Source organism: Danio aesculapii, chromosome 13 (genome assembly GCF_903798145.1).
Source record: "Danio aesculapii chromosome 13, fDanAes4.1, whole genome shotgun sequence".
Taxonomy (NCBI): domain Eukaryota; kingdom Metazoa; phylum Chordata; class Actinopteri; order Cypriniformes; family Danionidae; genus Danio; species Danio aesculapii.
The window spans coordinates 9,452,683-9,479,759 of record NC_079447.1 but is presented as its reverse complement, the minus strand read 5'-3'; the positions used below and the strand labels follow the sequence as shown (position 1 = coordinate 9,479,759).

At 35.1% G+C, this 27,077-nt stretch overlaps 1 protein-coding gene across 2 annotated transcripts; it reads left to right on the top strand.

Annotated features, from left to right (window-relative positions):
* Positions 1-2,140: 2,140 nt before the first annotated feature.
* Positions 2,141-25,165, top strand: zfyve21 (zinc finger, FYVE domain containing 21). Of its 2 annotated transcripts, XM_056471282.1 has the most exons (8): positions 2,142-2,337; positions 8,226-8,276; positions 12,283-12,451; positions 16,985-17,060; positions 17,343-17,434; positions 21,724-21,774; positions 22,117-22,247; positions 24,465-25,165. In XM_056471282.1, the coding sequence occupies exons 1-8, from the start codon at positions 2,212-2,214 to the stop codon at positions 24,498-24,500; spliced, it is 732 nt and encodes a 243-aa protein (XP_056327257.1). In that variant the 5' UTR covers positions 2,142-2,211; the 3' UTR covers positions 24,501-25,165. The 2 variants fall into 2 exon arrangements, with proteins under 2 accessions (XP_056327258.1, XP_056327257.1); XM_056471283.1 differs by lacking the exon at positions 21,724-21,774 and having other exon boundaries at positions 2,141-2,337.
* The last annotated feature ends 1,912 nt before the right edge of the window (positions 25,166-27,077 follow it).

Genomic DNA, 27,077 nt, shown 5'->3' with positions numbered 1-27,077 from the left:
ACACGTTCCAAAGCCGTGAACATGGTTGTTGGTGTTAATAATAATAATAATAATAATAATAATAATAATAATAATAATAATAATAATAATAATAATAATAATAATAATAAAATAATAATAATAATGAGGACTCTTATTGTAAAATTAAGGACTTTTATGTGTTTACTGGGGAAAAGGTGAGCTAAATATATTCACAACAATACTACCAACAATAATTACGATTAAAAATATGAATAATAAACTAATAATAACAAGAGCACTGTATTTGTATAGTTATGGACTCTTACTTTTACTTACTGTGAACCCAAATTGTTAGAATGTTAATATTTAAGGTGTATTACAAAGTAATAATAATAATAATGTTTATTATAATCATCTTATTGGGTTTATCCAATAATACAGCACAGAAAAATATATAAATAATAAATAATGCTAAATTAAGATGAAAAACATAAATACATAAACCATAATATTTATTATTATTATATTATGATATTATTATCATTATTACTCTTACTGCTACTATTATTATTAGCAAGATTATAAAATTACCAATGTTTAAAATGCTAATTTAAAATAATAGCTAATTCTGTCACCTTTTTTGTTTCGCTTGGGAGATTAAAATGATCTATATTTTAATATTGCCAGCAGCAATAATAGCAATACTACTACTACTACTACTACTACTACTACTACTACTACTACTACTACTACTACTACTACTACTACCACTAACTACTTCTAATAATAATATTAGGACTCTTATTATGAAATCAAGGACTTTTATGCGTTTACTGGAAAAAATGTGTGTGTTTTGGAATAGCTAAATATATTCACAATAATTCTGATTAAAAATATGAATAGTACAAATAATGATCACAAGAGAACTGTATTTGTATAGTTATGAACTCTTATGTACTTTTGCTTACTGTGAATCCACAGTATAATAGGGAACAACAAATTGTTTGAATGTTAATATTTAAGGTGTATTACAAAGTAATAATAATAATGTTTATTCTAATAACATTATTGGGTTCATCCAATACTACAGTACAACATATATAAAAACATATATATAAATAATAAATAATGCTAAATTAAAATACATAAAAACATAAATACCTAAACCATAATATTTATTATTATTATTATTATTATTATTATTATTATTATTATTATTATTATTATTATTATTATTATTATTATTATTATTTGTTTCGCTTGGGAGATTAAAATGATCTTTATTTTAATATTGCCAGCAGTAATAATAACACTACTACTACTACTACTACTACTACTACTACTACTAATAATAATAATAATAATAATAATAATAGGATTCTTATTGTGAAATTAAGGACTTTTATAATATTACTGGGGGAAAGGTGAGTGTTTTTGGGATAGTTAGATATATTCACAACTAACAATAATTCTGATAAAAAATATGAATAATAAAAATAATAATCACAAGAGAACTGTTTTTGTATAGTTATGGACTCTTGTGTACTTTTGCTTACTGTGAATCCACAGTATAATACACGTGAGAATTTGGGAACAACAAATTGTTTAAATGTTAATATTTAAGGTGTATTACGTACTACTAATAATAATGTTTATTCTAATAATATTATTGGGTCCATCCAATAATACAACATATAAAAAATATATAAATAAAAAATAATGCTAAATTAAATAAAAAATAAATGCATAAACACACCATAATATTTATTATGATTATGATTGTCATGATTATGATGATAATTATAATTATTGTTATTAATATTATTATTAGCGAGATCATAAAATTATCAATATTTAAAAAGCTAATATAAAATAATGCATAATTATTTTACATTTTTTGTTTCACTTGGGAGATAAAAAAGATTTATATTTCAATAATAACTGCAGTTAGAATAACAATATTACCACTACTACTTCTCCTCCTCCTCCTCCTCCTCCTCCTCCTCCTACTACTACTACTACTACTACTACTACTACTACTACTACTACTACTACTACTACTAATAATAATAATAATAATAATACATTTTTAAAAATAATATTTCTGTTCATATGATAGACTGTAAAAAATAATTATGGTAGAGCTATGCGGGACTCTTATGTTGAAGCGGCGTCCGTGCGGCTGGTAGGGCGGCTGATGTCTGCTCCGTTCTTCTCTCCAGCAGCAGCTGCGCACTCATAAACACAAACATGTCCGCTGTTCCTGACGGCAAAAAGCTGGTCCGGAGCCCGAGCGGACTCCGCATGGTACCGGAGAACGGCGCGTTCAACAGTCCGTTTACCCTGGACGAGCCGCAGTGGGTCCCGGATAAAGAGGTAAAGAAGATCGATCACTGATCATTAGGATGGTGATGTTGATGATTATGTCGATGCTTTGGGCGTTGTTTGCTTAAGGCAAGAAGAGCCAGTGGAATATATTTGCTAACTTTCGCAGATGCTACTACAAAGACGTAAGATGGCACGATTTGGATCTTTTAAACAAATTTGAGTTCATATGCATGTAAATCAACGTGTATATCTGCTGTAGTGTGTATGTGAGCGAACAGTCACTATTGTATACATGCATATTGTATTGATGAATGATTGATCTGCTTGGCATGTGACAGACAGTTTGGGTGGCATGGCATTTGGGTCAAACTTTGCCCAATGCTTCTGTGTGGCCAAGAGACTGTCAGACGATTAAACCACGCCTACTCGTTAATAGTACATCGTGAGGTATGCAGAAACCACTGACATAAAAAAAGTCTACATTTTCCATCATTAATGCCACATCACGTGTCACATCAACCACTTAAAGGGATAGTTCACCCAAAAATGAAAAGTAGATTACCATTTACTCGCACTCAAGTGGGTTCAAACATTCATACGTATATTTTTCGTTTCTGTTCAACACAGAAAAACAAATGTTAGGAATGTTAGAAACCCGTTGAGCAAAGCTAGTGATATCGGCAATAAAAATGTGAAACATAAATTCACAACGAATGTTTAGCTTAACAGTATATTGAAACATTTGTTTACATTTTCCAACACAACTAACCACTGAGCTATGTGATCAGAAAAATATTAATCTGTAAATGTGTTTTATATTTGAAATGAGGGAAATAAACTTGGGTTATGGATGTAACCAAAAAGTATACACTGTAAAACCCAACAGTCATCTTTATCAAATGAAATGAGTGTAGTTAACTCAAAATTTACTGAAAGTTAATTCTACTCATCTGAAAGCGTTGAAGGTAATTGGTTATTTAAATACCTCATTGCTTGACAGTACTTATATAGATTAGTTTTTTTTTTTTTTTAACTCAAATGGTTTGTTGCAATTGGTTTCCTCAAATGGTTTGAGTTACCTTAACTTTTTGGGTTTTACAATGTATAGTAAACTGTGGAAATTCTCTGAATTCAACTGCACAATCCAATAGAAATTACACTGATCAAAAGGATAAGAGTTGGCTCTCTATAGAACAAAATCATAATTTTATTTAATATTTTTGCATTTATGAAAGAAAAAGCTTTATGGAAGTGACAAGTTTTAAAATTGGCACTTTGTGACTTTGGTAAATCAAATAAAATAGTTGAAAAGGTTGACAAAGGCATATTTTTACGCTAATGCAAAAAAAATATGACCACACAACCAACTTAGAAAGGCTTTTGCTATTTTGATGGAAACTTTATTTATTCTTTTTTTTTCATCGCAAGGTTGACATAATAACCATTATAACCACTAACCATTGAGTTCCATAGTAGGAATAACAAATACAATGGAAGTCAATGGGGTCCAGTTTCCAACATTTGTGGAAAATTTTTTCCAACATATTTTCTTTTGAACACAAAAGTTTGTGAAATGTGTTAAAAAATATATATATTTTAACTATAAACCATTAAGGACAGGTCTACTGTGAGTTATAAAGTTGTTAATCAACATGTTTAACCCATCAACCCATGTTTAACATAAAAAACAAAAAAGTGTTCTTAAAGGGACAGTTCACCCAATAATGAAAATGTGATAAAAGATGTAGGTGCCTTTTTTTTTTTTTTTTTTGCTTTCTCAGAACCAAAAATAAGATTTTCAGCTGAAATTGGTATTTGGTTCTATCTATCTATCTATCTATCTATCTATCTATCTATCTATCTATCTATCTATCTATCTATCTATCTATCTCTATCTCTATCTCTATCTCTCTCTCTCTCTCTCTCTCTCTCGTTCTATCTGTCTATCGTTCTATCTATCTATCGTTCTATCGTTCGCTCTATCTATCTATCTATCTATCTATCTATCTATCTATCTATCTATCTATCTATCTATCTATCTATCTATCTATCTATCTATCTATCTATCTATCTATCTCTATCTCTATCTCTCTCTCTCTCTCTCTCTCTCTCGTTCTATCTGTCTATCGTTCTATCTATCTATCGTTCTATCGTTCGCTCTATCTATCTATCTATCTATCGTTCTATCTATCTATCTCTCCATCTATCTATCTCTCCATCTATCGTTCTATCGTTCTATCTATCGTTCGCTCTATTTATCTATCTATCTATCGTTCTATATCTATCTATCTATCTATCTATCTATCTATCTATCTATCTATCTATCTATCTATCTATCTATCTATCTATCTATCTATCTATCTATCTATCTATCTATCTATCTATCTATCGTTCTATCTATCTATCGTTCTATCGTTCTATCTATCTATCGTTCTATCTATCTATCGTTCTAGCTATCGTTCTAGCTATCGTTCTATCTATCGTTCTAGCTATCGTTCTAGCTATCATTCTAGCTATCGTTCTATCTATCCATCTATCCATCTATCCATCTATCCATCTATCGTTCTATCGTTCTATCCGTCCATCCATCCATCCATCCATCCATCCATGCATCCATGCAATGCAAGTCAGTGTCTATAGTGGATCCTTGAGTCTCACATACACAGCAGGCAAATCAAAATTAATACATGTTGCTTCTTTTAATACATTGATGTCTTAAGTTTAACGAGATATTAATGTTTTTTCAGATAAAAAATATAGGAATTTAACTTTTTATAACTATTAATTGAACTATACAATTAACAAGAAAAATATCTGGTAAAAACTACATTACCCACAATTCAACAGAAGGCTTCAACCAATCAGAGAGTAGCATCAAGAACTCTTGTGTGTCAGTTTCCACGCAAAACTGCTTTACAACTATTTATATTTTAATCAACATCCTTCAAATCAGTAGTTTTATAATGGTCTCTTATAAATCTGATTTTATTGCAGTGCGTGATGGGGTTGTAGTTTTTTGTAAATAAAAAAATAAAAAGAACAGTTTATCTTTCTTTGTTTATCTTTCAAATAGTTTTTAGCTTCAAAATTCTACTGTGTGTGATCTAATAGCTGAGTCAAAGTGATTTGATTTAGGGAGGCGCCGATATTATTCAAGTGGTACTATGTTATGTAAGCATGTTAATAAATGATGAGGGAAGTATATGTATTAAGTGCTGAGATTTAAAAAATGTGGACTGACCAGAACGCACTGTTCTAGCTTACCACGGCCACTGTCAGAAAACATTACCAAAGAAGAAATGTGTATTTTGCCTTAAAGGGTTTGCCCTTGTATTTCTACTAAGCCCAAACATGAGACCTAAATTCAGCTGAAGTTGCCAGGATTTTCAGATGCCATTGACTCTTATATTCCTATATTCTTTTTTATATACAGTTGAAGTCAGAATTATTTGCCCTCCTGAATTATTAGCCCCCTGTATATTTTTATCCTCTAATTTCTGTTTAATGAAAAGATTTTTCCAACACATTTCTAAACATAATAGTTTTAATAACTCATCTCTAATAACTGATTTATTTTATCTTTGTCATGATGACAGTAAATAATATTTGACTAGATATTTTTTAAGACACTTCTATACAGCTTAAAGTGACTTTTAAAGGCTTAACTAGGATTAAATAGGTTAATTAGGAAAGTTAGAGTAATTAGGCAAGTTATTGTATAATGTTGTTCTGTAGACTATCAAAAAATATACAGCTTAAAGGGGCTAATAATTTTGACCTTAAAATGGCTTTTAAAAAATTAAAAACTGCTTTTATTCTAGCCAAAATAAAACGAATAAGACTTTCTCCAGAAGAAAAAATATTATCAGACATACTGTGAAAATTTCCTTGCTCTGTTAAACATTAGTAATGAATGTTTGAATGAATGAGAAAAAATGATCATCCTCTGATTGATAATATTTTAACTAAGGTTCACCATCTACAAACCCAGTTTTATCACATCATTTTTTGCTGGGTTCCAGGACATGTTGGGCTTTCAGGAAATGAACGAGCTGATGCAGCCTGCTAAGGAAGCTTTGAAGCAAGTGGTGAACAAATGCCAAATTCCTCCTTCAGAGATGAGACCTTTTATCAATGTTTACATTTTAAATACGTGGCAAGAGGAGTGGGATGCATTGAAAAATAATAAACTGAATGAAATCCAACCTAAAATCTCAAGACATTTTAAGACTAGATTGGATCAAGTGATTTTTACCAGATATCGGATATACAAGATTAACCCATGTCAATGAGTATGTTTACATGGACACGAATGATCCGATTTTAATACGGTTAAGACAATACTCTGATTAAGAGTAAACAGCAATTTTTTATTACCTCAATCCGACTGAAGTCATAATCGAACTAGACAGAAATTTCATTAAGATATGTGGAGGATGCCGTTATTAGCCGCATTATTGAAGTGCAGTACAGACATGTAAACGCCACAATCAAACTATTACCATCATGAAGGATTTTTGCCATATTTTGCATGACAGGACAGTCTGTAAACACACAGCTGTTTGACACTATTCTCTGCACCTACCAAGTCAGTGAAGGACCACAGACACATGCATCGCGAAATGCAGAGGTTTTTTTCCCTATACGGCATGCGGGATCAAATTTTATCAAAACTACACTCTTCCAGCAGTTCATACTCGCATTCCAATATTCATTTGTCATGGGGGGCATGCGTGAAATGTTCTGAATAAAAGTGAAAGTGACAAACTGCAGTTAAAGTCTACAAATTAAAAATGAAACACCCAAAATTACATGAAACTCCAGAGCAATTGTGGATAGCGTGCTGACGCAATGACATTAATCGAATCATGTGCTATAAGATCTAAAACGGGAACATGATAGGAACATTCAAAAAGCAACTCATGTAAACACCTTAATCATAATATTGTCTCATTCAGATTAAGGCAAATAATTCCATTTCTGATGTCCATGTAAATGTAGTCAATGTTTGTACTGCACAATTCCTCTCACAGTAAAACACATTTCACTGGACTGTCCTGCGTTTAATGATTCCAGAAGACTTTTTTTTATGAAACAATCTCTATTAAGGACATTTTTAGGAAAGTGACACCAGAAAATATTTCAGAATTTTTATCCTGTATTACAGCTAAACATCTTATTTAATTTATATATTCAATTTTTGAATGTTTGTTGATTTTTAATTGGATATTTATCATTGAAATGTTCTTGCCATGAAAATAGCCTTGATTATTGACATGGCATTAAATAAAAACTAAACAAAACATTACATTACTGTTAAACATCATCATGGAAATATTTAAAAAAGAAGTAAGAATTCACAGGAGGGCTAATAATTCTGACTTCAACTGTATATACAGTTGATGTCCCCTTTGATTTTTATTTTATTTTTTTCCTTTTTTAAATATTTCCCAAATGATGTTTAACAGAGCAAGAAAATTTTCACAGTATATCTGATAATATTTTTTCTTCTGGAGATTTTTTTTTTGATAGACTACAGAATCATTATACAATAATGGGATAATTTAAACTAATTACCCTAACATAATTAAGCTAGTAAAGCCTTTAAATGACACTTTAAGCTGTATAGAAGTGTCTTGAAAAATATCTAGTCAAATATTATTTACTGTCATCATGGCAAAGATAAAATAAATCAGTTATTAGAGATGAGTTATTAAAACTATTATGTTTAGAAATGTGTTGAAAAAAAAACTTCTTTCTGTTAAACAGAAATTGTGGAAAAAAATGAAGAGGGGGCCTAATAATTCAGGGGGGCTAATAATTTTGACTTCAACTGTATATATGTGCGTGCGTGCGTGCGTGCGTGTGTGTGTGTGTGTGTGTGTGTGTGTTTTTAAAAAGCATTTTTTAAATCAATTTGAATTCTTCCCCCTCAGTGCCCCAGATGTATGCAGTGTGACACCAAGTTTGATTTCATTACCAGGAAGGTAAGCATGTAGATTATGTGTCAGACATCAAATAATAAAACCTCCTTATTACTGAAAGTGAATGTACTGTTGTCCATAGTGAACGTTTATACATCTGGATGTCCTGTGTGTAACTTTGGAAAATATGATCACAGATGGGGTATGCTAAGAAAATAGCATTTATCAAGTGGCATTCCATCTATATTTATCATAATTTCATATTTATGTTTATCATAATATAAATAAGAAGGTCACTGGTTCGAGTCCCGGCTAGACCAGTTGGCATTTCTGTGTGGAGTTTGCATGTTCTCCCCGTGTTGGCGTGAGTTTCCTCCGGGTGCTCCCGTTTCCCCCACAGTCCAAAGACATGTGCTATAGGTCAATTGGGTAAATTAAATTGGCCGTAGTAAATGAGAGAGTGTATGGGTGTTTCCCAGAACTGGGTTGTGGCTGGAAAGGGATCCGCTGTGTAAAACATATGCTGGAATAGTTGGCGGTTCATTCCGCTGTGGCGACCCCTGATAAATAAGGGACTAAGAAAAAAAAAAATGAATGAATAATATATGACTGTATGTAAGGGTTCCTCATTTGTGTACTTGCCACATTGTGTCTCTGGTTGTTTGCATAGAGTTAAACTTTTCTTAACTTTGTCCCTTTGCCAGGTAATCAATGTAAGCCAAATTCCATTTGACAGACTTCCAGTTCATTTGTTGCTTCAAATCTATGTATGCGATCTTGACATTGTGTTCTTTTTGCTTGTTCAGCTTTATTTGTTCCTTTTTAAATCTCTGTTTCTGCAGTAATATGCCCTCTGCAAGTTTACCTTCCTGTTTCCTTTTTCTCTCTCTCTCTTTTGCTTCCTTCTTTTTCCTGATTGTGCTTTCAGTGTGAGTGTGTCTGTATCATTGCCTTTGGTGTTATGTGGTTGTATTCTGTGTTAAAACTGTTGTCAAAGTTATTTAGGAATAGTGCTTTTTTTAGATTATCTTTTAGTTAACATCAATCATGTTGTAAAACTCCCCAAATGAAAACGTATTGAAGGCCACCTATTATGACCCTTTTTACAAGATGTAACATACATATTTTATGTCCCTAGAGTTTGTATGTAAAGTTTCAGCTTAAAACACCACACAAATAGTTTTATATCTCATTGAGGCTATGATCCAAATTGGGAAAGACTTTATTTTGATGGTCCTTATTGCATATTTTGTCGACTAAAAGTTACATTGCCAATTACTTCTCATTTGAGTATTAGTAGACTGTCTGCTTAATATCTGCTGATACTGCTCCTTCAACAGACATTTAACTGACTTTAGGAAACTTTGCAAGTACATGTCAACTTACCATAACCCTAACCCCAACCTAACAGTCTACTACATTCATTCATTTTCTTTTCGGCTTAGTCCATTTATTAATCTGGGGTCGCCACAGTGGAATGAACCGCTAACTTATCCAGCACAAGTTTTATGCAGCGGATGCCCTTCCATCTGCAACCTATCTCTGGGAAACACCTATTCACACTCATTCACACTCATACACTACGGACAATTTAGCCTACCCAATTCACCTATACCGCATGTCTTTGGACTGTGGGGGAAGCCGGAGCACCCGGAGAAAACCCACACGAACGCAGGGGGAACATGCACACTCCACACAGAAGCACCAACTGACCCAACCCAGGCTCGAACCAGCGACCTTCTTGCAGTGAGGCGACAGCACTCCCTACTGCGCCACTGCATCGCCAACAGTCTACTTATAATATATTAATAATTAGTTGGCATGTAGATGCAATGTAACTTAAATTCAACAAAATGCGTTAAAGGGACCATCAAAATAAAGTGATACCCCAAATTATGCCGCTGTGGTGACTGTCGCTTTAATTGAGATTGTGCTTCCAGCCCTCTTTTCCAAAGGGGGTGGAGTAGGGCTGCAACTAACGATTATTTTAATAGTCGATTATTAATCTGTCAATTATTTTTTCTGATTAATCGATGAATCAGATATAAAAATAAAACACGAAAAGCATTCATATCCAACCCTTTATTGAAAAACAACTACAGTTTTTAGAAAGTGCACATAACTTTTGTCCTGTTTTCAATCCAAATGCCAAAAAAAATGTAAATCAAGATACATATACACATGAAATAGCATAAGAATTGATGTCTTGTTTACTGAAAAAAAAGCACCTCAAAATGAAGTGATTGTTTGCTTAAAACAAGCAAAAGTATTTGCCAATGAGGTAAGAAAAATAATCTTAATGAGATATAATCTCAAACAGAAGTTAAGCATCACTTTATTTTCCCATGTCATTTTTCTTGTCTCGTCTTGATTTAAGATTTTTACACATTTGGACTGGAATCGAGACAAAATGACCAAGTAAGAAGTAAGTTTTTTTTGCAGAGCAGCTATACAGGACAACAGAACGAATGATCCATAAAAGGCGAGTGAATAAAAACGTGTCTTGCAATGCAAAGTAACTATACCACTGCTGCATTACTACTGTTATTAACTCTTTCATTGCTGAGTTTAAGATTCTATTTGGACCTAGGAGTGAGTTTTTTTAGACGACCATTATTTTGCAATGCTCACCCTTAATGTTTCCAAGGCAAGGCGTTATGTTTGTTTCGTGACACACCACAGCCACAATAGCGCTGTATCAAAGAGCATAGAATATCTAATCTTTGGTGTTAACTAATCGGATATCAAAGAGCTTAGAATCACCAAGAGGTGACACTCAATAGAATGTTCCATTGCAACAGCAGCGTCCAGCAACAGCCCTTCGATTCCACCATTTTGGAGTGGAAGCAATCAGCCATTGGATCTTATTGCTGTTGCGATGGCAAGCCGCTGCTTTGTTGTTTATTTATTTATTTATTTATTTAAAAAGCGCATTAAAGCTGAAATACAACCTGAAAGACGACTTACAATGACAATCATCAGCACTTTTAATAGTTTATTTTACAGACTTATAATATGCTGTTGTTCTATTGAAATATTCATTACAAAATGGCCACCGCATGATACTAGCTGCATCCAGTTGCTGTTTTCCAAATCACACTAGAGTGTCGCCTCTTGATGATTATATGCAATATATACTTATCTTCCACTTGTTCCTAATGTGTTTGAGTTTCTTTCTTCTGTTGAACACAAAGGAAAATATGGTGAAAAATGTTGGAAACAAGCAGCCATTGATTGCCATAGAATTGTTTTATCCCTACTATGGATGTCAATGTCTGTTTTGATCCAATATTCTTCAGAATATCTTGTTTTGTGTTCAACAGAAGACAGAAACTCATAAGTTTAGAAACACACTAGTGTGAGTGAATGGTAAGGACATTTTCATATGTGGCTGAAGTAATAATTCAGCCAATCACTTACTAAAAAAGGGACAAGCTGCCACCAACTGATGGTTTTGTCATATTCATTTAGTCGTGATAGACCTAAATAATTACAAACAGACACATGGACAAATATTTGATTATCAGTGTCTAAAGAAATCCCTAAATAAATAAAGGAATAAATAAATACAGTTGAAATCAAAATTATTAGCCCTCCCGTGAATTATTATTATTATTTTTTACATTTCTGAAATGATGTTTATTATTGTTTATTGTTTATTATTATTATAATGTATGTCTGATAATATTTTTATTTTTCTTATTGGTTTTATTTCAGCTAGAATAAAAGCAGCTTTTAATTTTTAAAACCATTTTAAGGTCAATATTATTAGCCCCCTTAAGAAATATTTGTTTTCGATTTGTCAGCATTTTACAATGATTTGCCTAATTACCCTAACTTGCCCAATTAACCTAGTTAAGCCTTTAATTAGGTTAATTAGGCAGGGGGGAGGGGCTGTATATAGGGCTGTATATATAATACAGGATGGCTAATAATTCTCACTTCAACCGTATATATTTTTTCAATGTCACACAGCTCTTGTTTTATTGTTTTTGAAGCTGTTGTGTTATTGATGGAGTTGTAATGGATTTAAAGTAATAAGTGTTTCCTGTGTGTGTGTGTGTGTCAGCATCACTGCCGGCGCTGCGGTCGGTGTTTCTGTGATAAATGCTGCAGTCAGAAAGTGGCTCTGCCCAGGATGTGTTTTGTGGATCCAGTGAGGCAGTGTGCCGAATGCAGTCTCATCTCACAGAAAGAGGTGGAGTTTTACGACAAACAGCTTAAAGTGCTCACTGCCGGTGGGTGGAACAAACACGCACTCAGATGCTTTTAACTCAACTACTAACACACTCATACATTTAAAACTCGAAGTTTATGATGTTGCTAAGTAAAGGCCATGGAGAGCAAATGTGTGTTACATAACTTTACTTAAAGGGCCCCTATTATGCATTGTATAAGGTCCAACAACATGCTGATATGCATGCAAGGTCAAAAAAAACTTTAATTGTTTTATAATATGTGTTTATTTTTACCCAATTATCCCAATGAATCCCAATTGATTCGTTCAGCGATTCATTTGTTCCCAAACCCCTCCTTAGCACAATGCTAATCAGTGCTGATTGGTCCAATGACCCAGTCCATTGCAATTGGTCGACTGTTCAGCGTGAGTTATCAACAATGTTGAAGTAGTTAGAGTTCAGAGTATATGTGTGAGCCCAATGCAGGAGTGCTTTAAAGCAATGCAGTTAAACACCAGCAAATTGCTCTATTCTTAACCCTAAGTGAAAACCATGACACACATTCAGTATTAATCCACACAGTTGCAAAAGCTGAACAATTTTGCAACTTGATCGCCGCACCTGTGTAGGAACAGCTGACGATGGCCATAGCAATGACAAACGGCAGAGGATCGCGAGCTCACAAACATGTTTAAATCCATAAAGCGGCATACGCCGTGTTTTAACGTGACATGATGAGAATATAAAGAGTTAACCAGATACACTACAAGCGGCGTGGAGCGGTTACAAGTAACAAAACACAATTAAATATACATTTTGCAAGCTAGAGATAATGAGGCAACCATTTTAATCACACTTAATTACGCTTGTGAAATGGAGGAAGAAACTGATCCATGAACTGTGTACTGTAAAGTTCCTGTCAAGCTCTGACAAAGTCCCATACATCAATAGTCTTTTCTGAGATGCTTCCTTTAACAAACGGCCGACGAATTTGCTGTTGTAAGCGTGTAGATTGCTGAAGTACTCGTCGGAAAAATGACGAGAACGCAGCACAAGGCTGGGGCTATAATGCTGAGGTATTTTTGCAAAAACAAACTTCAACCACTGACTCTTCACAGCCTCATCGTTGGGTAGGGAAAACAACACTAACTTTCCCTCACACTTCTCGCACAATGTCTTCGCGACATGATTCAACCGGGATCTGCTTCAGTGTTTTTCTTTTTTTCTTTGTACAGTGTTTGTGGGCAGGGCTGGGGGTTTCAATTTTCCCGGGTCTGTGTGCGCAGTAAATGGGCAGGGCTTCACGCCGTGTCACGCCGACATGGCTAAAGACTCGTTACAGCAGCGATTCAGTTGAACTACTATGAGTCGACTTTTTTTATAGATGAATCAATAGATTTAAATTCATCTTTATTTCTATAGCACTTTTACAATGTAGACTATGTCAAAGCAGCTTCACATAGAAGATAATAGTGAATTAAAACCGTGTCCTGTTTTCAGTGTTGAAGTTCAGTTCAGTGTGGCTTAATATTCACTACTTAGAGTTCAAACACTGAAGAGCAAATCCATCGATGCGCGCCTCCACAAGTCCGGTGCACTTTCAGATTTAACACGGCGCACTTTCAGATTTAAGCTGGATATTTCACTTCACTTTGAACTGTGCTACACACTGCATGGAAGCTCATAATAGGGGCTCTTTAATGAGATTTTCTTTTCTTTTACCTGAAAACTAAACTTAGCCACTCAGTACAATGTGGTGTTAAGCTTAACACAAGTGTTTTGTGCTAGATTTAGCTTGACGGAAATATCTTTTTCATGTCCGGTGCCACCTTGTTTAAATAGCAAATGCATTTGCACCCATTTTTGGGCTCATGCGTGGGCTGATCTGAAAAGGAGGTGTGTTAAAGTGCATTGTTGGTGCATTGCTATTTTTAAGCAACTGAAATAGATTGCTCTTTAAATAAAAAAAAATGCACTGTTGATTTTAGACCAGATTTCAGTTGGTCTTTTTTGTTATTTAAAGAGCAGTGTTAGTGCAAAATGCACATATGCATTGCTTATTACATACAGGGAAGCACAGCAGCACACGAATATCTTTAAATGGGAAATATTACAGGATGGAAATGTAAAAGAGTATTATTGTTTACATAAATATAATAATCACTACCACCTCCAAAGCCTTCTTCACCTCAGGGAACTTCAGTTGAATCAGACTATTTTAAGACCACTGACATGGACCACTCTTTAAATAAATAATAAAAAAAACCTGCACAATTGACTTATGGTCATGAATTTTGGGTCATGAACGAAGGGACAAGATCTTTGATGCAAGCGGCTGAAATGAGTTTCCTTCTCAGGGTGGCAGGGCGCACCCTTATAAATACGGTGAGGAGCTCTGTCACTCGGGAGGAGCTCAGAGTAGAGCTGCTGCTCCTCCACATCGAGAGAAGTCCGCTGAGGTGGCTTGGGAATCTGTTTCGGGTGCCTCCTTGATGCCTACCTAGGGAGGTGTTCCAGGCATGTCCCACCGGGAGGAGGTCTCGGGAAAGACCCAGGACTTGCTGGAGAGACTATGTCTCTCAGTTGGCATGGGAACGCCTCGAGATCCCCCTGGAGGAGCTGGAGGAAGTGTCTGGGGAGAGGGAAGTCTGGAGTTTTCTCCTAAGACTGCTGCCCCCACGACCCGGCCCCGGAAAAGTGGAAGAAAATGAATGAATGAATGAATTATTATATTATATTATATTATATTATATTATATTATATTATATTATATTATATTATATTATATTATAAGGGCGATGCAGTGGCTCCTGTTTCCCCCAAAGACATGTGGTTCAGGTGAATTGGGTAAGCTAAATTGTCCATAGTGTATGTGTGTGAATGAGTGTGTATGCATGTTTCCCAGAGATGGGTTGCAGCTGGAAGGGTATCTGCTGTGTAAAACATGTGCTGGATAAGTTGGCGGTTCATTCTGCTGCGGTGACCCCAGATTAATAAAGCGACTAAGCCGAAAAGAAAATGAATGAATGAATTATATTATACTGGAATTTTGCTTTGGCGACGTGGTTGAGCAGTGGGTAGCACTGTCGCCTCACAGCAAGAAGGTCACTGGTTCGAGCCTCGGCTGGGTCAGTTGGCATTTCTGTGGTTCAGGTGAATTGGGTAGGCTAAATTGTCTGTAGTGTATGTGTGTGAATGAGAGTGTATGGGTGTTTCCCAGTGATGGGTTGCGGCTGGAAGGGCATCCGCTGTGTAAAACATGCTGGATAAGTTGGTTGCTGTGAAGACACCAGATTAATAAAGGGACTAAGCCGAAAAAGAAACTTTCTTTTTTTATTTAATTGTTTTTCAAGTTACTATATTCTCAAAATCATTCCGCATAAATTCACAGATTATTAACAAACCTTTGTGCAGGAATAGCAAAAAAATGTCATAACCCATTAAGAGAAAAACAACAACCCTTCAAAACCATGTGCCATGCACGCAGACCATTTTTCTTGTCCTTAAAATAGGATTCGGACACACTGTGTATATGCACCTGCACCATGCACTTTAGACCTTGCAGTTAGATCACTAAAATAAAGCCCCCTGTGATTATATATTTAATGAGGGTGTTTGGAAAAAGTTGTTCTAATAGGAATCAGATAAATATACTCAACCCATATTCAATATTTTGTTTTGCATGCTCATGTGTCCTATTTTATATTTAAAGGGTCATGAAACCCCGTTTCAGCAGCAGTTAGGCTTTTACGACCCAAAAATGAACATTTCCTCATCATTTGCTTACACAAGTGGTTGTAAACATTTATGAAATTCATTATTCTGTTTAACACTAACAAAGATATGTTGAAGATTGTTGAAATGTATGGAAGTCAATGGCTGTTTTTCTCCCAACATTTTTCATTATAAATGTACACTCGCCGGCTACTTTATTAGGTACACCTGTCCAACTGCTCATTAATGCAAATTTTCAATCAGCCAATCACATGGCAGAGGCTACAATTCGCACAGGCTCACCAAAATTGGACAATAGAAGATTGACAAAACGTTGCCTGGTCTGATGAGTTTCGATTTTTGCAGCGACATCCAGACGGTAGGGTAAGAATTTGGCATCAACAACATGATAGCATGGTTATATCCCTCCTTGTATCAACGGATCAGGCCGGTGGTGGTCGTGTAATGTGTGGGGGATAGTTTCTTGGCACTCTTTGGGCCCATTAGTAGGATGTGCAGCCAACAAATCTGCAGCAACTGCATGATGCTATCATGTCAATATGGACCAAAATCACTGAGGAATATTTCCAGTACCTTATTGAATCTATGCCATGAAGGATTAAGGCAGTTCTGAAGGTAAATGTGGGTCCAACTCGGAACTAGTAAGGTGTACCTAATAAAGTGGCCGGTGAGTGTATATTTTTTGTTGTTCAACAGATGAAAGAAACTCAGACAGGAGTAAATGATTACAGAATTCACTATTACACGCAATAAAATGAAAGTTAATATAACTAACATGGTGGGGTTTATGTGAAAATTGTTGTCATGCACACCAGTAAGTTTTTATATTCTAAACCTAAATTTGTCTTAAAATTGCAGGAGGAACTTTCGTGGTCAAAGTCGGTTCTTCAGAGAAATCAGAGACCATGGTTTGCCGTTTGTCCAATAATCACAGGTATGCTTGCAAGCACATGCAATCTGACTTTTTTAGTGATCTAGCCCAGTGTTTCCCAACCCTGTTCCTGGAGGCACACCAACAGTACATATTTTGGATGTCTCCCTTTTCTGACCCATTAACTTCAGGTGTTGGAGTCTCTTCTGATGTTATGATAAGTTGATTCAGGTGTGTTTGATTAGGGAGAGGTTGAAAATGTGTACTGTTGGTGTGCCTTCAGGAACAGGGTTGGGAAACAGTGATCTAGCCTATTCTGAAAGCTCTGTTATTGTGTGTTCACAGATATCTCTTCCTAGATGGCAGCAGTCATTTTGAAGTGGAGCTGTCCCGCATTTCCAGCATGCAGGTTTTGACTGAGGGATCGACCCCTGGAGGTGAGGCTAAATGTAGAGAAGCTTGTCAAAAAGCAATACACCTTATTCTACAACATGCAGGTTAGCCATTACAGGATAATAACTAGAATGGATAGTAAACAATAAGACTATTTTATGCTACAAATGAGAGTATTTATAATGATGACAACAATACATTCAAATAATATAAGAAAAGAATTGTTAATGATCTAGAGCAGTTTGCTGTTTTGTACATAATAATAAAGAGAAGTGGGTGAGAATGGAAGTCTCAACATGTACAGCTTAAAATGTGTGTATCTGCGTTTATGGAAAAAATATAGAGGAAACTAATATTAGTAATTTTGGGTGGTGTGATCCATAATCTTGTTTGTTTTACAATACATCACTTTTTTTGCATGACTAAATCTTTAATTACACTGTAAAAAGTGATTAGTTGACTTCATTATAAAAAAGTGAGTAGTCAACTTAAAAACGCAAGTAAACCTCTTGCTTTAAAAGCGATTAGTTGACTTATGGAATTTGGACAGAAGGAATTTTATAGATTTTGATGATGATCAATTGATTGGATGGATGAATTTAAATATAAAACAATAGATGGATGGATGGATGATGCATGGATGGATGGATTTAAATATAAACCTTTGGATGCATTTATATATAAAACGATGGATGGATGGATGAATGTGAAAATAAAATGATGGATGCATGGATGGATTTAAATATAAAACGATAGATGGATTTATATATAAAACGATGGATGGATGAATTTAAATATAAACAGATGGATGGATGTAAATATAAAATGATCGATGGATGGATGAGTTTCAATATAAAACGATGAATGGATTTAAATATAAAATGATCAGTGGATGGATTTAAATATAAACCAATGGATGGATTTAAATATAAAATGATGGATGGGTGGATGATGGATGGATGGATTTAAATATAAATTGATGCATGGATGGATGGATTTAAATACAAAACGATGGATGGATGTAAATATAAAATGATCAATGGCTGGATGGATGAATTTAAATATAAAATGCTGAATGGATAGATGATGCCTGATTAGACGCATGGATTTAAATATAAATGGTCAATGGATGGATGGATTTTAACATAAAATGATCCATGTATGTATGGATGGATGGGTGAATTTAAATATAAACCGATGGATGGATAGATTTAAATATAAAATGATGGATGGATAGTTAATGGATAGATGGATGGATTGATTTAAATGTAAAACGATGGATGGATGGATATAAATATAAAATTATGTATATAAATGATGTAAAAGTGTATGGAGACCTTTAGAAACATAGATGGAAAATATTGTAGATGGATGTATAAATCTATAAAACTATAAATGGATGTGTGGAACTTTGAAACAACAGATGCAGTAAATGGACCGAACCATAGAATGGATGGAGCTATAAAAGGATGGATGGATGGCTGGATTAAATTATAAAGTGATAGTTTGGTGGAGGAGAAATTGACCTATTCTGACATTTTCATTAAAGTTATTGCAATGTTAAAGTAAACATTTATTTGCATTTAACATGCTTTCTATGTATGTAAAGTGACTTTAAACATGTCTAAATATCAACAGTTGAGAATTTATATTTAATGCAAAACACCTTCATGCTGAATCCTCACATTCTTCTGAACCAGAAGGGAGGCAGTAAAAAAAATATATCGATTAGTATTACAGGAATTTAAGACTATCATGGATCCGCCCTGAAAATAAACTATTATAAGTAATTTAGGACAATCTCATAATAAGATTTAATGATGCTCCATTAACGTAGGCAGTGTGATTTACAGATCAAATAATTAGGGATTTGTTAGGATTTTCGTAATACAACTTATTAACTTTGAAGTTGTAATAAAACGTATTAAAACACACAGAAACTCAGAGGATTCCGTCCAAATTCCATAACAAAAGAACACGACATATTTCATGTAAGTTTAATGTATTAAACTAATATTCTGTTGATGTATGAAAAAAGCTTTTCTCTTTGAGCATCATAAGGGATCAGTATATCTGCTATTGTGTTGTACAGAGATTTGTTTAAAAGCTTCACAAATTATGACATCACAATCACTTGACTAAATGAATGCTTGTTTGACTTCTGCTTGAATGTTGATGTCTAATAACACCTTTAGTATTGAGTAACTTTTATACAACTGACATACACGCTATACATGAGCTCCAAGGAGTTTTAGGCCCTTAAAAATGTATGAACGTCATTGCATTAGAAATAAAATATTGAACCACGTGGATAGTGATGCAGCTCAAGCTTTCATCTGAATAAATATTAATTACAATGAATTAATAATGTTGCTAGTCCTAATGGGATTTTTAATATGTAAAGGAAGTCGATGAGTTTACACATACAGTTGAAGTCAGAATTATTAGCCCCCCTTTTAATTTTTTTCTTTTCTTTTTTAAATATTTCCCAAAATATGTTTAACAGAGCAAGGAAATTTGACAGTATGTCTGATAATATTTTTTTCTTCTGGAGAAAGTCTTATTTGTTTTATTTTTGCTTTTTTTTTTTTTTTTGGCTATTGTTTTATTTGGATTATTTTTAAATCCATTTCAGGTCAAAAATATTAGCCCCTTTAAGCAATTTTCTTTTCGATAGTCTACAGAACAAACCATCGTTATACAATAACTTGTCTAATTACCCTAACCTGCCCAGTTAACCTGATTAACCTTTAAATGTCACTTTAAGCTGTATAGAAGTGTCTTGGAAAATATCTAGTCAAATATTATTTACTGTCATCATGGAAAAGATAAAATAAATCAGTTATTAGAGATGAGTTATTAAAACTATTATGTTTAGAAATTTGTTGAAAATCTTCTCTCTGTTAAACAGAAATTGGGGAAAAAAATAAACAGGGGGCTAATAATTCTGACTTCAAATGTACGTGCAACTCAAAATGTGACTTTCATGTTCAAATACTTTTTGGAGCCAGGATTTCTACTCACAGAAGCAGGCATATGTACTCTTGGAAAGTGTTGGATAAGGTTACTTTTAAAAGTTATATATTACAATCTTAAGTCACTTAAAACCAGAGTAATTAAATGTGTTACTTTAGTTACTTTTTAAGAAAATAATGTAAATGTATGTGCTAAATTATTTTATTATTATTTTATTATTTTTTTAAGTATTATTTTTTATTTAAGATAGTCTTTAGATTGTAATTAGTGCTGGGCAAAATTTGTTTAAAAAAAAAAAAAAAAAAAAAAAAAAATATATATATATATATATATATATATATATATATATATTGCATCCAAAATACAAGTTTGTTTTAACAAAAGGTACACCTTGCAAGTATTGGGTTGGACCCCGTTTTGCCTTCAGAACTGCCTTTATGGCATAGATTTAACAAGGTACTGGAAATATTCCTCAAAGATTTTGGTCCATATTGGCATGATAGCATCATGCAGTTGCTGCATATTTGTCGGCTGCACATCCATGACGTGAATCTCCCGGTTCTGAAAATCTCTGAAATCTCTCGCTGCAAAAGGTGAGGCCTACTGTTCATATTGTAAAAAGAAAATTAGTAAATCGTCGATGGGCATAAATGTTGTAAATTCCCACATGCAGGTTGCTAACCAGCCGTCCATCGCCAGTTATTTTGCATCACTAGCCACACCACTATGACAGCTGAATCTGTCAAAGCAGCTATGACAGCAGCAACTAACTATTTAATAACTACTGTTTATTAAGTTAAAGGTTTGATACTGAAAGTGGCCAGTGAGTGTATACGTGATACACAAGCATACATACAAAAAAAACTATCTATACAAATCTTTTTTGCCATATATATATATATATATATATATATATATATATATATATATATATATATATACATACATACATACATACATACATACATACATACATACATACATACATACATACATACATACATACATACATACATACATACATACATACATACATACATATTTAATTTTATATATAATTTGTTAATCACCATAATAATAATCATATACTTATATTTTATATCTAAATATAAATAAACATTTTCTGAAATATATGCATTCATGTGGGAATTTATATTTAAATAATACATATACACAGTGCACACACACACGCACATCAAAACAAACTTGCTTTGTATGCGATTAATCTTTGCCCATCACTAATTGTAATAGATTACTTTTAAAAGCAACTTTACCCAACACTGCTCTTAAACAAAACTTCAGTTCTTTCTTAACTTGTTTCTTCTTTTCTTTAATTTCCTCGCTCTTCTGCATTAAGAGAAAGATATATGCTCGTATACGAGTTTGCTGGACAATCAAATATCTGAAGGTTAGCGTTCCTCTATCTCTCTCTCCTTTCTGTCTTTTTACTTTTTCCTTGTCTTAATGATGTGCCATTTAGTTAGTCGTTGTCATTGTTCCTCTCCATAGGATGCAAGTAACCTCGCATGCACTCATTTACTGTGACCCATTGGAAGTAATATTTTCAAAAGCAAACCAGTCTGCATGTTTATTGTGATGGTCCCTGATTGTGCTGCATGTGATGGTCCCTTATTGTGATAGTCACATTTAATAAACCTCAGTTCAATTTGTGCATGTGCCGTGTTCAGCATTGGTGGCAAACTGAAAGGTTTTGTGCAGCCCAGTCTCTGACCTTTGTCCTGTTTTTTAGGTGGTACGCTCCGGGCCAGCGGGATGGTGCTTCAGTACAAGCCACCAGGATCTCTGAACCTTCAGCAGCTCAATATGGACACTGCTGATGACAAGCGCATCGCATCTGCCTGGCTCGCAGCCATGCACAAAGTAGGTGTAAATAAAAAAGGGAAAAAAAAGACACCCATCCAGTCATCCATGATTCTGTAGATCCATCCATAGCCATACTCCATTCTTATCAATCCCCCATCCATATCAATCCTCCATCTATTGTTCTAGTTTCATCAATCCATCATGTGTCATTTATAATTCCATTCATTCATCGATCATTTTTAAATTGCATCCATCCATCCCTCCATCCATCTATCTGTAGTTATATCTATTCATCTATCCAGTTATAATAGCTTCCATCCATCCATCTTTTTACTGTTCCATTCATGCATATTTCCATCCATCATTATCTAGCTCCATCTATCCATAAATTCATCATCTATCAATTTATAGATTTACATGTCAAAGTTCTCCTCCATCCATATCATTCTACGCATCCATAGTTCCATCCATCCATATCATTCTATCCATCCGTCCATCCATATCATTCTATCCATCCATAGTTACATCTGTCCATCTATAGTTCCGTCCATCCATCTATCATTCTATCCATCTATAATTCCATCTATAGTTATATCCATCTATCCCATCAATTTGTCTGTTCGTCCATAGTTTTGTTCATCCGTCCATTGTTTTGTCCATCCATCCATAGGTTTGTCCATCCATTCATTAATCCATTGTTTTGTCCATCCATCCGTCTGTCCATCTATTCATCCATCCATCCATAGTTTCGTCTATCTATCTGTCTGTCCATTGTTTTGTCCATCCATCCATAGGTTTGTCCATCCATTCATTCATCCTTTGTTTTGTCCATCCATCCGTCTGTCCATCTATTCATCCATCCATAGTTTCATCTATCCATCTGTCCGTCCATTGTTTTGTCCATCCATCCATTCATTCATCCTTTGTTTTGTCCATCCATCCGTCTGTCCATCTATTCATCCATCCATCCATAGTTTCGTCTATCCATCTGTCCGCTCATTGTTTTGTCCATCCATTCATTCATCCATTGTTTTGTCCATCCGTCTGTCCATCTATTCATCCATCCATTCATCCATAGTTTCGTCTATCCATCTGTCCGTCCATTGTTTTGTCCATCCATTCATTCATCCATTGTTTTGTCCATCCGTCTGTCCATCTATTCATCCATCCATCCATCCATAGTTTCGTCTATCCATCTGTCCGTCCATTGTTTTGTCCATCCATCCATTCATTCATCCTTTGTTTTGTCCATCCATCCGTCTGTCCATCTATTCATCCATCCATAGTTTTGTCTATCCATCTGTCCGTCCATTGTTTTGTCCATCCATTCATTAATCCATTGTTTTGTCCATCCATCCGTCTGTCCATCTATTCATCCATCCATCCATAGTTTCGTCTATCCATCTGTCTGTCCATTGTTTTGTCCATCCATCCATAGGTTTGTCCATCCATTCATTCATCCTTTGTTTTGTCCATCCATCCGTCTGTCCATCTATTCATCCATCCATAGTTTCGTCTATCCATCTGTCCGTCCATTGTTTTGTCCATCCATCCATTCATTCATCCTTTGTTTTGTCCATCCATCCGTCTGTGCATCTATTCATCCATCCATAGTTTCGTCTATCCATCTGTCTGTCCATTGTTTTGTCCATCCATCCATAGGTTTGTCCATACATACATCTGTCCATCCATAGTTCCGTCCATACATCCCTACATCCATAGTTTTGTCCATGCATCCATCCATAATTTCGTCCATCCAGCTGTCCATTGTTTTGTCCATCCATAGTTCCGTCCATATATCTGTACATCCATTGTTTTGTCCAATCATCTGTCCATCCATCCATAGGTTCGTCCATCCATTCACCTACTCACCCACCCATCTAAAAATGTTTAAATTGCCATTAAACCAACTCACTTTCCTGTAATTTAACTGTCAGAGATTCTGTTGAAATTACTTTTGTTGCCCTAGCAACATTGTCATTGCAAATAGATCGTAAACCTTTCTAAAGTTTCTTTAGAGCAAGTCAGCCTTAGTTAGTCTATTTAAATGGGGAATAATACCTTCCAAAATTGTTTTACACTTACATTTTAGAAATATATTTTAACTTTGCAATGAAACATGATAATATTGGTATCATAGCATGCCACTATTGTTAGTGTTATCAATGTCGATGTTAACCAGCATTTTAAAACTAAACTTGATGAATTATCAATGTATATTCATTTATTTTTATAAAATATATATTTATTTTTTCTGTTTCCTTTTGTCTACAGGCTGCCAAACTGTTGTATGAGTCAAAGGACCTGTGAAATGCCGGAAAAAGCACACTTCTGGAGACCGAGAGAGATGGACAGAACAGAAAGGAGGAGATGGAGAGAGTGAGAGAGAGATCTAAACCAAGTATTATGTGTTATTCAGTCTTTCTTGTACTCTAAGATGCTTGTATGATTTCTATTAAGTCTTTTGCTTCTACTCCCTGTCAAGACAGACCAGATTTACTTACAACCCTCTGTCTGTGCCAAGGGGAGGACCAAGATTTTGACGATTCTTGTGCAATATGGACATGTATGATAATATATATATAAACGCACCATTTAACAGATGCTTTAAGTGTAGTCTCACGTATCAAAGTTTTGTAAACAAAATATATTTTGTCAGATATTCTTATTTTAACACTAAATGCTGTGTATCTACTTTTTACTGCCCGAGTATTTACAATATGTAGTGTTTTTTTTTTTCTTTCTTAACATATATTTGAAACACTTTTGGAATTGTTTTTGTTTCCTACACTACAGAACGATGTTTCATTTGTTTAGTACCATGGTTGTGTTTGCGGAGCAAGATATCCCTTTTTTAGAAAACTGAAATTAGAGCAGCCAGATTGCCAGGACTCCTTGTAAACTTTGTTCTAGGTCATCAGGTTTTGTTTGCTAATTTTCAGTATGCACCAAATAAACACTGAGTCCACAACTGACCAATTATTGTGTGTGTTAATTTATAAAGGAGTACATATCGAGTCTCAAGGATTTTTTTGATTATAGATTAGTACATAATAATAATAATAAGAAGAAGAATTCCTTACATTTTATATAGCGCTTTTCTAGACACTCAAAACGCTTTACACATTGGGGGGAATCTCCTCATCCACCACCAGTGTGCAGCATCCACCTGGATGACACTGGATGTGTGACCGCACACCATTGATTGGTAGAGAAGAGACAGATGAAGTCATGAAGCCAATTATGACATGGGGATAGTTAGGGGGCCATGATGGACAGAGGCCAGTGGGCAAATTTGGCCAGGATGCCAGGTTTAAACCCATACTCTTCTATTTTTTCAAAGGAAATCCTGGGATTTTTAATGACCACAGAGAGTCAAGACCTTGGTGTAACATCTCATCCGAAAGACGGTGCTCACTGAGCAGTATAGAGTCCCCTTCACTATACTGAGGCATTAGGACCCACTTAGACCGCAGGTTAAGCACCCCCTGCTGGCCTCATTAACACCACTTCCGGCAGCAACCTAATTTTCCCAATGGCTTTCCCATCCAGGTACTGACTGGGCACAGCCCTGCTTAGCTTCAGTGGGCAACCATGTGAGAGTTGCAGAGCTTTTTTGGCAGTTTTGCACAACAACCAAAGTAGGGCTGGGTAATTTGGCCTTAAATCAACATCTCAAATTAATTGAGCATTTTAACCCTATTGTGATTGATAAATGATTTTTTTTTGCACTTATAGATTACTGACTGGTTTTGTACAGTAAATATGCTCACATATTACAGGTGAGAGACCTTTAAATGAAGGGTGCTGTAAAGTGAAGTGGGATGCTGACAACGAAGGATCCAAATGCAGGGCTTATTATGCAGAGAATGGTCAGTCAAGCAACAGTCAACGTAGGAGCAAACCGATGTATACGGGCAATCCAAAGTCGTGGTGAATAAGCAGGCGAATGGTCAAAAGGCAGGAAGCATACAACATAAACAAACAAAGCGAGGGTCAAAAACACGGCAAGGCAAGGAAACTGTGTGCACTTTTCTCCCCATAGACTTCCATTCATGCACAAGCGAATGCGTCAGACTGGAGACGCAAGCTGGTGCGGCAAGTTTCGCGTTCCACTGCGTTGGAAAGTTCAAGCTTGGTGAACTCTGATCTGCGAAATTGCATCACATGATAGCGTGAGACCAATCGAAGATCAAAACGACCTCTCTTGACAGAAAATTAAAACATGGACAAATTGATCGCTAATATAATCATCTTGTTTAATCCCACCTCTTTTCACAGCACCGTTCAACAGAATTTTGCATTCTCGAACTCAAGTGTGACCGCAGCATAAGTCACTGGTGTGTGTGTCTGTGCTGCTTTTAAAGTTACAGTCACACTAGAGTTTGTGTGTTCGAAATTCTGTCGTACGGCGCAGCGAAAAGGGGCGGGATTAAACAAGATGATTATACATTTAAAAAGTGAGTGATTTGGTCCAGTCAATTCTTGTGCAGAGAGGTCATGTTTTGATCTTCGATTGGTCTCACGCAGTCAAGTGATGCAATTTCGCAGGTCAGAGTTCACCAAGCTTGAACTTTGCAGCGCAGCGAACTGCAAAACTCCTTGCATGACCTTGCGTTTGTGGTCTAACGCATTCGCGTGCGTATGAATGGAAGTCTAGGGGGAGAAAAGTCCAGTGTGACCGCAGCTTAAAGTCCATGTAATCAGTTCTGAACAACTTCAGCTTTGTGTGTTCGCAAACAGTGAGAAACTGGAACAGGTGTGAGTGTGTGGAGCATGACTGGACCTTGTAGTCCATATACCAGCAGATTTGTAGTTCTATGCGATCTGTGAGTTAACCAGTAATCTGTACCTCCATTCACACGGGGCATCAGCGTCAATGCTTCC